We start from the raw sequence: 15,547 nt of genomic DNA on the forward strand, positions 1-15,547 counted from the left end.
CATAAATAACCAACTGAGAAGGTGCCTGGTATGTTAACGTAACATATTATGGTAAGAGTCATTCAAATAACTATAACATATAGAACATGCTATACGTTTACCAAACAATCTGTCACTCCTAATCGCTAAATCCCATGAAATCTTATACGTCTAGTCTCTTACGTGAATGAGATAAATAATATTATTTGATATTTTACGCTAATGTGTTCATCATTTCACACATAAGTCGCTCCTGAGTATAAGTCGCACCCCCCGGCCAAACTATGAAAAAAACTGCGACTTATAGTCCGAAAAATACGGTATATAATACATTAACAATATTTTTTTTTACATAAGCTGCAAAAAAAACATTTTAATTTTACTTTAAAAACTGGCAGCTCAGTCACCAGAATTTTACAGTGTTTTTTTACAGCATATAAAAAAATTGAATAAATGGAATGGAATGGAGAAACACAACCACTGTTTTTAGCGGTGAAATTCGAGCAACAGAGCAGCCAGTTTTTTGGGGTTTTTTTTACCGTAAAATCTTGTTGTTTTAATGTTTTTTTGTTAGTTGTTTAATCTTGTAGTGTCTTACTGCATATGGAAAAAAAACAGTACCAAAGTTGATTTTATGGTAAAAAACTCAGTCAGCAGAATTTAACCGTAAAATCTATTGTCAATTTTACAGTCTACAATTTCATTGATCATTTGTTTTGAAATTATAAGTCAAGCGGATATTTAAGTACAGTATTTATCTTTATTTAAAATAAAATAAAATTTTGGAATACATGATAATATAATATTTCGATTTTGATAATATTGAAGTTTAAAAGATATGCAAATTTTTAATGTCAAAAGGGGAAAGAAGAAATATATTTAGTAAGAAAAGATTAAGCATTTTATTAGAGATGTCCGATAATATCGGCCTGCCGATATTATCGGCCGATACATGCGTTAAAATGTAATATCGGAAATTATCGGTATCGGTTTTTTTATTATCGGTATCGTTGTTTTTTTTTTTTTTTTTTTTTTTTTATTAAATCAACATAAAAAACACAAGATACACTTACAATTAGTGCACCAAGCCAAAAAACCTCCCTCCCCCATTTACACTCATGCACACAAAAGGGTTGTTTCTTTCTGTTAATAATATTCTGGTTCCTACATTATATATCAATATATATCAATACAGTCTGCAAGGGATACAGTCCGTAAGCACACATGATTGTGCGTGCTGCTGGTCCACTAATAGTACTAACCTTTAACAGTTAATTTTACCAATTTTCATTCATTACTAGTTTCTATGTAACTGTTTTTATATTGTTGTACTTTTTTTTTTATTCAAGAAAATGTTTTTAATTAATTTATCTTATTTTACTAATTTTTTTAAAAAGTACCTTATCTTCACCATACCTGGTTGTCCAAATTAGGCATAATAATGTGTTAATTCCACGACTGCATATATCGGTTGATATCGGTATCGGTTGATATCGGTATCGGTAATTAAAGAGTTGGACAATATCGGAATATCGGATATCGGCAAAAAGCCATTATCGGACATCCCTACATTTTATTAACACATATTATTTCCAGGCTTTCGCGGGCCACGTAAAATAAGGTGGCGGGCCAGATTTGGCCCCCGGGCCTTGAGTTTGATACCAGTCCTATATATGCTGCAAAAACAACAACTGTATATTTTAAGGTAAAAAAAAACAAAAACTGGCAGCCCGGTTGCCAGAATGTTACAATAAAAAAATATTTTTTCTTTTCACAGTAATACACTGTAAAAACAACAACTGTAGATTTTAAGGTCAAACAAACTGGCAGCTCGGTTTCCAGAATTTTACAGTAAAAGCAGTGTTTTTTTTTACAGCATATAAAAAAAATGTATACATTTTTTTTTAATAAATATAATAAAAAAATGTAATAAATAGTATGGAATGGAGAAACAAAACCACTGTTTTTAGCGGTAAAATTCAAGCAACAGAGCTGCCAGTTTTTTTACAGTAAAATCTTGTTGTTTTAATGTTTTTTTGTCAGTTTTTTAATCTTGTAGTGTCTTACTGCATATGGAAAAAAAACAGTACCAAAGTTGATTTTACGGTAACAATCTCAGTCGGCGGAATTTAACCGTAAAATCTATTGTCAATTTTACAGTCTAAAATTTGATTGATCATTTGTTTTGAAATCATAAGTCAAGTGGATATTTAAGTACAGTATTTATCTTTATTTGAACAAAAACATATTTTTGGAATACATGATCATATGATATTTAGATTTTGATAATATTGAATTTGAAAAGATATGCAATTGCATGCAGTACAAGATTTTTAATGTCAAAAGGGGAAAGAACAAATATATTTAGTAAGAAAAGATGAAGCATTTTATTAACACATATTATTTCCAGGCTTTCGCGGGCCACATTAAATAATGTGGCGGGCCAGATTTGGCCCCCGGGCCTTGCGTTTGATACCTGTCCAATATATGCTGCAAAAACAACAACTGTATATTTTAAGGTAAAAAAAAAAAAACTGGCAGCCCGGTTGCCAGAATGTTACAATAAAAAAATATTTTTTCTTTTCACAGTAATGCACTGTAAAAACAACAACTGTAGATTTTAAGGTCAAACAAACTGGCAGCTCGGTTGCCAGAATTTTACAGTAAAAGCAGTGTTTTTTTTACAGCATACAAAAAAAAAATATCTATATTTTTTTAATAAATATAATTTAAAAAAATAACAAATAGTATGGAATGGAGAAACAAAACCACTGTTTTTAGCGGTAAAATTCAAGCAACAGAGCTGCCAGTTTTTTTTTTTACAGTAAAATCTTGTTGTTTTAATGTTTTTTTGTTAGTTTTTTAATCTTGTAGTGTCTTACTGCATATGGAAAAAAAACAGTACCAAAGTTGATTTTACGGTAACAAACTCAGTCGGCGGAATTTAACCGTAAAATCTATTGTCAATTTTATAGTCTACAATTTGATTGATCATTTGTTTTGAAATCATAAGTCAAGCGGATATTTAAGTACAGTATTTATCTTTATTTGAACAAAAACATATTTTTGGAATACATGATGATATGATATTTAGATTCTGATAATATTGAATTTGAAAAGATATGCAATTGCATGCAGTACATGATATTTAATGTCAAAAGGGGAAAGAAGAAATATATTTAGTAAGAAAAGATGAAGCATTTTATTAACGCATATTATTTCCAGGCTTTCGCGGGCCACGTAAAATACCGTATTTTTCGGACTATAAGTCGCAGTTTTTTTCATAGTTTGGCCGGGGGTGCGACTTATACTCAGGAGCGACTTATGTGTGAAATTATTAACACATTAGCGTAAAATATCAAATAATATTATTGATCTCATTCACGTAAGAGACTAGACGTATAAGATTTCATGGGATTTAGCGATTAGGAGTGACAGATTGTTTGGTAAACATATAGCATGTTCTATATGTTATAGTTATTTGAATGACTCTTACCATAATATGTTACATTAACATACCAGGCACGTTCTCAGTTGGTTATTTATGCCTCATATAACGTACACTTATTCAGCCTGTTGTTCACTATTCTTTATTTATTTTAAATTGCCTTTCAAATGTCTATTCTTGGTGTTGGCTTTTATCAAATACATTTCCCCCAAAAATGCGACTTACACTCCAGTGCGACTTATGTTTTTTTCCTTCTTTATTATGCATTTCCGGCCGGTGTCCGGGCCCTCTACTTCTCCTACTTATAGTACACACACTCACACGTATATAAGACTTAGGGGGATTGTCTTGCGGGGAGGCATGGCGGGGGGATGAGGATGGTTGGAGGATCTAGACCAGGGGGGTTATGTTTTTTTTTTTTGTAATAAAGAAATACAATCATGTGTGCTTACGGACTGTATCCCTGCAAACTGTATTGATTTATATTGATATATAATGTATATATTGTGTTTTTTATGTTGATTTAATTAAAAAAAATATATATATATATTTTTATTATTTTTATTTTTTTTTATTTCTTGTGCGGCCGCGGCCCGGTACCAATCGGTCCACAGCCCGGTGGTTGGGGACCACTGATCTAGACTACTGCAACGCACTTTTTGTGGGGATCCCCAGCAAGAACATCCAGAAACTGCAATACATACAGAATAGTGCTGCTAGGATCCTGATGAGAGTGTGGAATTACGACCATATCACACCAACTCTCAAATCCCTTCACTGGCTTCCTGTTCCACTCAGGATTGAATACAAAGTCTCCCTACTAACCCACCAGTGCCTCCATGGAAATGCCCCCCCTCTACCTCAAATAATTACTCACCCCCAAATCCTCCGGACAGGCTAACCTCCTCCAACCTCAGAGGACAAAGCTACGAACAATGGGAGACTGGGCTTTCTGCTCCGCCACTCCCAGTCTGTGGAACGCTCTCCCTGACCACCTGAGGGCACCACAGACTGTGGATGCTTTTAAAAAAGGCTTAAAAACCCTTCTTTTTAAAAAAGCCTTTTTTTAGATATATGCATACTAGTTTTAGCTATTTGGCTGTTGTAGTTTTTATTTATTTATTTTTTTATTATCTTTTTAAAAAAAAATTTTGTAATACACTGTAGCACTTTGAGGTTGTTTACTCAATGTAAAGTGTTTTTTTTACAAATAAAATCTATTATTATTATTATTATCGCAAATGGCCCCCGGGGCCGCACTTTGGACACCCCTGCTTTAAGTCTCCGGTATGCCTCCGGTGTTGGAAAGAGGGTGAAATGATACTTTTGTTCACATCCTGTCATGTTTGTAAGTCCAGCAGATGCTGATGGAGTCAGTGACCTACTTGTGGGGGAGTCTTATCTCTCTGGGAATGTCAAACTGCCTTATCAGAATGTTTGCAATTACCAGACAGAAGATTGAGAGTGAGGCCACCACCGTATTGGCCTGGAATTCACCTTCACGTTGTTGGGATGATCATTAGGCATTACCACTCGCTGTCCCGCTTCCACACATTCCTTCACTCTCTTATCGTGGACTCCCCCCCCCCCCCGAGACATTGAAACTAAATGGGGATGCTTGTCTCACAACTCAGGGCCGTGGCGAGACTGCCAAAACGTCCTGGAATCCGGCGAGACGACCAGCGGGATCTACCTGCTGCGCCTGCAGAGTGCCAACCGGCTGGTGCAGGCCTGGTGTGAGCAGAACCAGGCTCAGGGAGGCTGGACCGTCTTCCAGAGGAGGCAGGACGGATCTGTCAACTTCTTCAGGAACTGGGAGCAGTATAAGGTAAATCAAGCCCCCCCAAAAAACAAGCTGCTAGGTTGAAACTGCACATTCCAAAATAAACATTGAAGCAAATAAATGACCACCCTGAATATCCTCCTGATTAGCAGTGGATACTCTACTTGGGTTTTGCATAACCGGGATTAAGGATGTACCGATACCATTATTTTGGTACCGGTACCAAAATACCATACTTTTCTAAATGCTGGAGTGTCCGTTTTGTGATGGGTAGGTCGTGAGTTCAAACCCCGGCCGAGTCATACCAAAGACTATAAAAAATGTGACCCATTACCTCCCTGCTTGGCACTCAGCATCAAGGGTTGGAATTGGGGGTTAAATCACCAAAAAATTATTCCCGGGCGCGGACACCGCTGCCGCTCACTGCTCCCCTCACCTCCCAAGGGGGTGATCAAGGGTGATGGGTCGAATGCAGAGGGTAATTTCACCACACCTTGTGTGTGTGTGTGTGTGTGACAATCATTGGTACTTTAACTTTTCAATAAAGGGGACCACAAAAAATGGCATTATTGGCTTTATTTGAACAAAAAATCTGACGGTAAATCAAACATATGTTCATTATTAACATTTTGTAATTAAATAAAATAGTGAACATACTAGACAACTTGTCTTTTAGTAGTAAGTAAACAAACAAAGACTCCTAATTAGTCTGCTGACATATGCAGTAACATATTGTGTCATTTATACACCTATTATTTTGTACACATTATAAAGGACAAGCTGTAAAGAATAATGATTAATCTACTTGTTTATTTACTGTTAATATCTGCTTACTTTCTCTTTTAACATGTTCTATCTACACTTCTGTTAAAATGTAATAATCACTTATTCTTCTGTTGTTTGATACTTTACATTAGTTTTGGATGATATCACACATTTAGGTATCAATCTGATACCAAGTAGTTACAGGATCATACATTGGTCATATTCAAAGTCCTCATGTGTCCGGGGACGTATTTACTGAGTTTATGAACATAATATGAATTTTTTAAAAATGAAAAAAGATTGTGTGACGATGTAATTATAGTAGTATCGACTAGATACGCTCTTGTACTTATCATTACAGTGGATGTTTGTTGTTTTAAGAAAAAAATGTACATTAAAAAAACTAATGTACATTTTACAGTAAAATTCTGGCAACTGAGCTGCCTTTTGTTTGTTTTTTACCATAAAAACAGCAGTACTGTTTTTCCATTTACAGTAATATACACTACATTCTGAGGTAAAATTATTTGCAATTTACCTTTTTTTTTCATTATACTTTAAACATTATACTTAATTTACATTATTTTATTATTTTTTTTATTTTATTTTTTTAAATATTTTATTTTATTTTTATATTTTATTTTATTTTTATTTTTATTTTGTATTTTATTTTAGACTTAGACAAACTTTATTGATCCACAAGGGAAGTTGTTCCACACAGTAGCTCAGTTACAAAGGATGGAAAGTGTAAGGATGGAAAGGACAATGCAGGTATAAATAGACTAAATATAGCGATATAAAATATAACATATATACGTAATATTTACATAATATATGTACAGTATATTATACATACTGTACATATTATATTATATTATGTCTATATCATATATACAAAATATAAAAATGACCATGTACGCACATGACGACAATATTACAGTATATATGACAGCTGCAGCATAAAATAGAGAGTAAATCCAGCAGAAAATAGACATTAAAAACAAAGAGAAATAGCTAACATAGAAGGTGTCAAGTACTACACTGTACTTATACTTGGGTGGTATAGCCTCGTTGGTAGAGTGGCCGTGCCAGCAACTTGAGGGTTCCAGGTTCGAGCCCCGCTTCCGCCATCCTAGTCACTGCCGTTGTGTCCTCGGGCAAGACACTTGACCCACCTGCTCCCAGTGCCACCCACACTGCTTAAAATGGAACTTAGATATTGGCTTTCACTGTGTAAAGCGCTTTGAGTCACTAGAGAAAAGCGCTATATAAATATAATTCACTTCACTTAAAAAAATATATAGGTAACACTTTAATATGGGGAACATATTGTAAGTAACAAAGACTTAATTAAGAGTTATTTGGACACTAGGGGAACATATTGTAAGTAACAAAGACTTAATTTAGAGTTATTTGGTCACTAGGGCAACATATTGTAAGTAACAAAGACTTAATTAAGAGTTATTTGGACACTAGGGGAACATATTGTAAGTAACAAAGACTTAATTAAGAGTTATTTGGACACTAGGGCAACATATTGTAAGTAACAAAGACTTAATTTAGAGTTATTTGGACACTAGGGGAACATATTGTAAGTAACAAAGACTTAATTAAGAGTTATTTGGACACTAGGGGAACATATTGTAAGTAACAAAGACTTAATTAAGAGTTATTTGGACACTAGGGCAACATATTGTAAGTAACAAAGACTTAATTTAGAGTTATTTGGACACTAGGGGAACATATTGTAAGTAACAAAGACTTAATTTAGAGTTATTTGGACACTAGGGGAACATATTGTAAGTAACAAAGACTTAATTAAGAGTTATTTGGACACTAGGGCAACATATTGTAAGTAACAAAGACTTAATTAAGAGTTATTTGGACACGAGGGCAACATATTGTAAGTAACAAAGACTTAATTAAGAGTTATTTGGACACTAGGGGAACATATTGTAAGTAACAAAGACTTAATTTAGAGTTATTTGGACACTAGGGGAACATATTGTAAGTAACAAAGACTTAATTAAGAGTTATTTGGACACTAGGGCAACATATTGTAAGTAACAAAGACTTAATTTAGAGTTATTTGGACACTAGGGCAACATATTGTAAGTAACAAAGACTTAATTTAGAGTTATTTGGACACTAGGGGAACATATTGTAAGTAACAAAGACTTAATTAAGAGTTATTTGGACACTAGGGCAACATATTGTAAGTAACAAAGACTTAATTTAGAGTTATTTGGACACTAGGGCAACATATTGTAAGTAACAAAGACTTAATTTAGAGTTATTTGGACACTAGGGCAACATATTGTAAGTAACAAAGACTTCATTTAGAGTAATTTGGTTTGGGTTTTGGTTAGGGTTAGAGGGTTAGGGTTGGGGTTAGGGTTAGGGTTGGGGTTGGGGTTAGGGTTAGGGTTAAGGTTAGGGTTAGAGAGTTACGGTTAGAGTTAGGGTTGTATAATAAGACCATGCAGAATAAGGCATTAATAAGTACTTAATAATGACTAATTAAGAGCCAGTATGTTACTAATTTGCATGTTAATGAGCAACTAATTAATGGTGAATATGTTCCCCATACTAAAGTGTTACCAAAATCTACTAATAAAATGCATACAAAATGATGTAATAATAGGGTTAGGGTTAGGGTTGGGGTTAGGGTTAGGGTTAGGGTTAGGATTAGGATTAGGGTTGAAGTTGGGGTTGGGGTTGGGGTTGGAGTTGGGGTTAGAGAGTTAGGGTTAGGGTTAGGATTAGGATTAGGGTTGAAGTTGGGGTTGGGGTTGGGGTTGGAGTTGGGGTTAGAGAGTTAGGGTTAGGGTTAGGGTTGTATAATAAGGCCATGCAGAATAAGGCATTAATAAGTACTTAATAATGACTAATTAAGAGCCAATATGTTACTCATTTGCATGTTAATAAGCAACTAATTAATGGTGAATATGTTCCCCATACTAAAGTGTTACCAAAATCTACTAATAAAATGCATACAAAATGGTGTAATAATAGGGTTAGGGTTGGGGTTAGGTTTAGGGTTAGGGTTAGGATTAGGGTTAGGATTAGGGTTGGGGTTAAAGTTGGGGTTGGGGTTAGGGTTAAGGTTAGGGTTAGGGTTAGGGTTGGGGTTGGAGTTGGGGTTAGAGAGTTAGGGTTAAGGTTAGGGTTGTATAATAAGGCCATGCAGAATAAGGCATTAATAAGTACTTAATAATGACTAATTAAGAGACAATATGTTACTCATTTGCATGTTAATAAGCAACTAATAAATGGTGAATATGTTCCCCATACTAAAGTGTTACCAAAATCTACTAATAAAATGCATACAAAATGGTGTAATAATAGGGTTAGGGTTAGGGTTGGGGTTAGGTTTAGGGTTAGGGTTAGGATTAGGGTTGGGGTTGAAGTTGGGGTTGGGGTTGGGGTTAGGGTTAAGGTTAGGGTTAGGGTTGGGGTTGGAGTTGGGGTTAGAGAGTTAGGGTTAGGGTTAGGGTTGTATAATAAGGCCATGCAGAATAAGGCATTAATAAGTACTTAATAATGACTAATTAAGAGCCAATATGTTACTAATTTGCATGTTAATGAGCAACTAATTAATGGTGAATATGTTCCCCATACTAAAGTGTTACCAAAATCTACTAATAAAATGCATACAAAATGGTGTAATAATAGGGTTAGGGTTGGGGTTAGGTTTGGGTTAGGGTTAGGGTTAGGATTAGGGTTAGGATTAGGGTTAGGATTAGGGTTGGGGTAGGGGTTGAAGTTGGGGTTCGGGTTGGGGTTAGGGTTAGGGTTAAGGTTAAAGTTAGGGTTAGGGTTGGGGTTGGAGTTGGGGTTAGAGAGTTAGGGTTAGGGTTAGGGTTGTATAATTAGGCCATGCAGAATAAGGCATTAATAAGTACTTAATAATGACTAATTAAGAGACAATATGTTACTCATTTGCATGTTAATAAGCAACTAATTAATGGTGAATAGGTTCCCCATACTAAAGTTTTACCAAAATCTAGGGTTAGGGTTGGGGTTGGGGTTAGGGTTGGGGTTAAGGTTAGGGTTAGGGTTAGGGTTAGGCATAAAGAAAAAGTGTTGGTTAGGGCTAGGTTTGGGGTTGGGGTTGGGGTTGGGGTTATGGTTAGGGCTAGGGTTAAGGTTAGGGTTAGAGAGTTAGGGTTAGGGTTGTATAATTAGGCCATGCAGAATAAGGCATTAATAAGTACTTAATAGTGACTAATTAAGAGCCAATATGAAACTAATTAGCATGTTAATGAGCAACTAATTAATGGTGAATATGTTCCCCATACTAAAGTGTTACCAAAATCTACTAATAAAATGCATACAAAATGGTGTAATAATAGGGTTAGGGTTGGGGTTAGGGTTAGGGTTAGGGTTAGGGTTAGGGTTAGGATTAGGGTTGGGGTTGAAGTTGGGGTTGGGGTTAGGGTTAAGGTTAGGGTTAGGGTTAGGGTTGGGGTTTGAGTTGCGGTTAGAGAGTTAGGGTTAGGGTTAGGGTTGTATAATAAGGCCATGCAGAATAAGGCATTAATAAGTACTTAATAATGACTAATTAAGAGCCAATATGAAACTAATTTGCATGTTAATGAGCAACTAATTAATGGTGAATATGTTCCCCATACTAAAGTGTTACCAAAATCTACTAATAAAATGCATACAAAATGGTGTAATAATAGGGTTAGGGTCGGGGTTAGGGTTAGGGTTAGGGTTAGGGTTAGGGTTAGGATTAGGATTAGGGTTGGGGTTGAAGTTGGGGTTGGGGTTGGGGTTAGGGTTAAGGTTAGGGTTAGGGTTAGGGTTGGGGTTTGAGTTGCGGTTAGAGAGTTAGGGTTAGGGTTAGGGTTGTATAATAAGGCCATGCAGAATAAGGCATTAATAAGTACTTAATAATGACTAATTAAGAGCCAATATGTTACTCATTTGCATGTTAATAAGCAACTAATTAATGGTGAATATGTTCCCCATACTAAAGTGTTACCAAAATCTACTAATAAAATGCATACAAAATGGTGTAATAATAGGGTTAGGGTTGGGGTTAGGTTTAGGGTTAGGGTTAGGATTAGGGTTAGGATTAGGGTTGGGGTTGAAGTTGGGGTTAGGGTTAAGGTTAGGGTTAGGGTTAGGGTTGGGGTTGGAGTTGGGGTTAGAGAGTTAGGGTTAAGGTTAGGGTTGTATAATAAGGCCATGCAGAATAAGGCATTAATAAGTACTTAATAATGACTAATTAAGAGCCAATATGTTACTCATTTGCATGTTAATAAGCAACTAATTAATGGTGAATATGTTCCCCATACTAAAGTGTTACCAAAATCTACTAATAAAATGCATACAAAATGGTGTAATAATAGGGTTAGGGTTAGGGTTGGGGTTAGGTTTAGGGTTAGGGTTAGGATTAGGGTTGGGGTTGAAGTTGGGGTTGGGGTTGGGGTTAGGGTTAAGGTTAGGGTTAGGGTTGGGGTTGGAGTTGGGGTTAGAGAGCTAGGGTTAGGGTTAGGGTTGTATAATAAGGCCATGCAGAATAAGGCATTAATAAGTACTTAATAATGACTAATTAAAAGCCAATATGTTACTAATTTGCATGTTAATGAGCAACTAATTAATGGTGAATATGTTCCCCATACTAAAGTGTTACCAAAATCTATCAATCAATCAATCAATCAATGTTTATTTATATAGCCCTAAATCACAAGTGTCTCAAAGGGCTGTACAAGCCACAACGACATCCTCGGTGTCGAGTGGGTCTGACATAATATTGTGAAAGTCCAACACATCAGCGAAAGTCCAGTCCATGGTGGGGCCAGCGGGAACCATCCCGAGCGGAGACGGGTCAGCAGCGTAGAGATGTCCCCATCTGATGGACAGGCTAGCGGTCCACCCCGGAGCAGAGTAGAAAAGAAAAGAAAAGAAACGGCAGGGTTGGGGTTAGGTTTGGGTTAGGGTTAGGGTTAGGATTAGGGTTAGGATTAGGGTTAGGATTAGGGTTGGGGTTGGGGTTGAAGTTGGGGTTCGGGTTGGGGTTAGGGTTAGGGTTAAGGTTAAAGTTAGGGTTAGGGTTGGGGTTGGAGTTGGGGTTAGAGAGTTAGGGTTAGGGTTAGGGTTGTATAATTAGGCCATGCAGAATAAGGCATTAATAAGTACTTAATAATGACTCATTAAGAGACAATATGTTACTCATTTGCATGTTAATAAGCAACTAATTAATGGTGAATAGGTTCCCCATACTAAAGTTTTACCAAAATCTAGGGTTAAGGTTAGGGTTAGGGTTAGGGTTGGGGTTGGGGTTAGGGTTGGGTTTAAGGTTAGGGTTAGGGTTAGGCATAAAGAAAAAGTGTTGGTTAGGGCTAGGTTTGGGGTTGGGGTTGGGGTTATGGTTAGGGTTAGGGTTAAGGTTAGGGTTAGAGAGTTAGGGTTAGGGTTGTATAATAAGGCCTTGCAGAATAAGGCATTAATAAGTACTTAATAATGACTAATTAAGAGCCAATATGAAACTAATTTGCATGTTAATGAGCAACTAATTAATGGTGAATATGTTCCCCATACTAAAGTGTTACCAAAATCTACTAATAAAATGCATACAAAATGGTGTAATAATAGGGTTAGGGTCGGGGTTAGGGTTAGGGTTAGGGTTAGGGTTAGGGTTAGGGTTAGGGTTAGGGTTAGGATTAGGATTAGGGTTGGGGTTGAAATTGGGGTTGGGGTTGGGGTTAGGGTTAAGGTTAGGGTTAGGGTTAGGGTTGGGGTTTGAGTTGCGGTTAGAGAGTTAGGGTTAGGGTTGTATAATAAGGCCATGCAGAATAAGGCATTAATAAGTACTTAATAATGACTAATTAAGGGCCAATATGTTACTCATTTGCATGTTAATAAGCAACTAATTAATGGTGAATATGTTCCCCATACTAAAGTGTTACCAAAATCTACTAATAAAATGCATACAAAATGGTGTAATAATAGGGTAAGGGTTAGTGTTGGGGTTAGGTTTGGGTTAGGGTTAGGTTTAGGATTAGGGTTAGGATTAGGGTTGGGGTTGGGGTTGGGGTTGAAGTTGGGGTTGGGGTTAGGGTTAAGGTTAGGGTTAGGGTTAGGGTTGGAGTTGGAGTTGGGGTTAGAGAGTTAGGGTTATATAATAAGGCCATGCAGAATAAGGCATTAATAAGTACTTAATAATGACTAATTAAGAGCCAATATGTTACTCATTTGCATGTTAATAAGCAACTAATTAATGGTGAATATGTTCCCCATACTAAAGTGTTACCAAAATCTAGGGTTAAGGTTAGGGTTAGGGTTAGGGTTAGGGTTAGGGTTAGGGTTGGGGTTAAGGTTAGGGTTAGGGTTAGGCATAAAGAAAAAGTGTTGGTTAGGGCTAGGTTTGGGGTTGGGGTTGGGGTTGGGGTTGGGGTTATGGTTAGGGTTAGGGTTGAGGTTAGGGTTGTATGATAAGGCCATGCAGAATAAGGCATTAATAAGTACCTAATAGTGACTAATTAAGAGCCAATATGTTACTAATTTGCATGTTAATAAAGTGCTACCAAAATCTACTAATAAAATGCATAAAAATGGTGTAATGATAGTATTCACTGTTAGAAGCGGCCCTCTGGGGCCAAACATACCTGCCATGTGGCCCTCAGTGCAAACCACTCTGACACCTGTGTCCTGCAGCAAGGCTTCGGGAACCTGGACGGGGAGTACTGGCTAGGACTGGAACACCTGTACTGGCTGACCAAACAAGCCCAGTACAAGCTGCGCGTGGTCCTGGAGGACTGGCAGGGCCGGCAGGTGTTCGCCGAGTACGACAGCTTCCGGCTGGAGGCGGAGAGCGACTGGTATCGACTGCGTTTGGGACAGTATCGCGGCAACGCTGGCGATTCTCTCTCCTGGCACAACAACAAGGCCTTCACCACTCTGGACCGGGACAAGGACAGCTACACAGGTGCGCATCTACGTCACGCGTGAGTGGGAGGGTCAGTGAGGTGTGGCTTGTGTCCGCAGGTAACTGTGCTCACTACCAGAAAGGAGGCTGGTGGTACCACACGTGCGCCCACTCCAACCTCAACGGCGTGTGGTATCGGGGCGGTCACTATCGCAGCCGCTACCAGGACGGCATGTACTGGGCGGAGTTCCATGGAGGCTCCTACTCCCTAAGGCGGGTCCTCATGATGGTCAAGCCCACTTCCTGAGCTGAGGTGAACACGGCTTTCAACATGCTACAAATACTTCCTTTTTAAGTTCATGTTTTCTCATTTGGACATTTCAATAAAATCATCCCCAAAAATTGCTCCCAAAAAACGCGTCTTGACGTCTGTTTATAGGCTAGAATTAATAATAAAAGACACATTTGTCCCCTTTGAGTAGTGCTTACCCTCAAAGCAACAAAACACTCCTGCCTTTAGAAGCTCTTTGACTAGCACCTCTAGTAGGTCCTCAAAAATAGCAAAGTGTTGCGGTCATATCGTTGACTTGTGTTTTTCCAGCAGATTCCCAAAAACAGCAACGCACTTCTGTTATCTAGAAGCTCTTTGACTTGCAATTCTGTAGTAGGTTCTTAAAAACAACAAAGTATTTTGGTCATAATGTTGACTTGAGTTTTTCCAACAGATTCCCAAAAACAGCAACACTCTTTTCTAATTTAGAAGCTCTTTGACTTGTTCTTCTGTAGTAGGTTCTTAAAAACAACAAAGTGTTTTGGTCATATTGTTGACTTGTGTTTTTCCAGCAGATTCACAAAAACAGCAACACTCTTTTCTAATTTAGAACCTCTTTGACTGGTGCTTTTGCAGTAGGTACTTAAAAACAACAAAGTGTTTTGGTCATATCTTTGACTTGTGTTTTTTCCAGCAGATTCACGAAAACAGAAACACACTCCTGTTATCTAGAAGCTCTTTGACTTGCAATTCTGTAGTAGGTTCTTAAAAACAACAAAGTGTTTTGGTTATATCGTTGACTTGTGTTTTTCAAGAGATTTTAAAAAACAGCAACACACTTTTCTATTTTAGATGCTCTTTGACTGGCACTTTTGCAGTAGGTTCTTAAAAACAACACAATGTTTTGGTCATATATTTGACTTGTGTTTTTCCAGCAGATTCCCAAAAACAGCAACACTCTTTTGTAATTTAGAAGCACTTTGACTGTCGCTTTTGCAGTAGGTACTTAAAAACAACAAAGTGTTTTGGTCATATCTTTGACTTGTGTTTTTCCAGCAGATTCTAAAAAAACAGCAACACACTTTTCTAATTTAGAAGGTCTTGGACTGTCGCTTTTGCAGTAGATAACTAAAAACAACAAAATGTTTTGGTCATATCTTTGACTTGTGTTTTTCCAGTAGATTCCCAAAAACAGCAACACACTCCTGTTATCTGGAAGCTTTTTGACTTGCACTTCTGTAGTAGGTTCTTAAAAACAACAAAGTGTTTTGGTCATATCTTTGACTTGTGTTTTTCCAGCAGGTTCCGGAAAACAGCAACACACTTTTCTAATTTAGAAGCTCTCTGACTGGCGCTTTTGCAGTAAGTTCTTAAAAACAACAAAGTGTTTTGGTCATATCTTTGACTTGTGTGTTTCCGGTA

At 37.1% G+C, this 15,547-nt stretch overlaps 2 protein-coding genes across 3 annotated transcripts in view; one reads left to right on the plus strand and one right to left on the minus strand.

The window, feature by feature from the left end:
• LOC133651781 (angiopoietin-related protein 2-like) overlaps window positions 1–14,254 on the plus strand; it is a 53,608-nt gene extending 39,354 nt beyond the window's left edge. Inside the window, exons 6-8 of the mRNA XM_062049903.1 lie at window positions 5,062–5,255; window positions 13,644–13,914; window positions 13,974–14,254. Of these exons, the coding sequence (XP_061905887.1) occupies window positions 5,062–5,255; window positions 13,644–13,914; window positions 13,974–14,161 (653 nt within the window). The 3' untranslated portion in view covers window positions 14,162–14,254. The remainder of the gene's footprint in view (window positions 1–5,061; window positions 5,256–13,643; window positions 13,915–13,973) is intronic.
• LOC133651782 (protein shisa-8) overlaps window positions 1–15,547 on the minus strand; it is a 648,746-nt gene that overhangs the window by 351,072 nt on the left and 282,127 nt on the right. The window lies entirely within an intron of this gene.

Source organism: Entelurus aequoreus, linkage group LG06 (genome assembly GCF_033978785.1).
Source record: "Entelurus aequoreus isolate RoL-2023_Sb linkage group LG06, RoL_Eaeq_v1.1, whole genome shotgun sequence".
Classification (NCBI taxonomy): Eukaryota; Metazoa; Chordata; class Actinopteri; order Syngnathiformes; family Syngnathidae; genus Entelurus; species Entelurus aequoreus.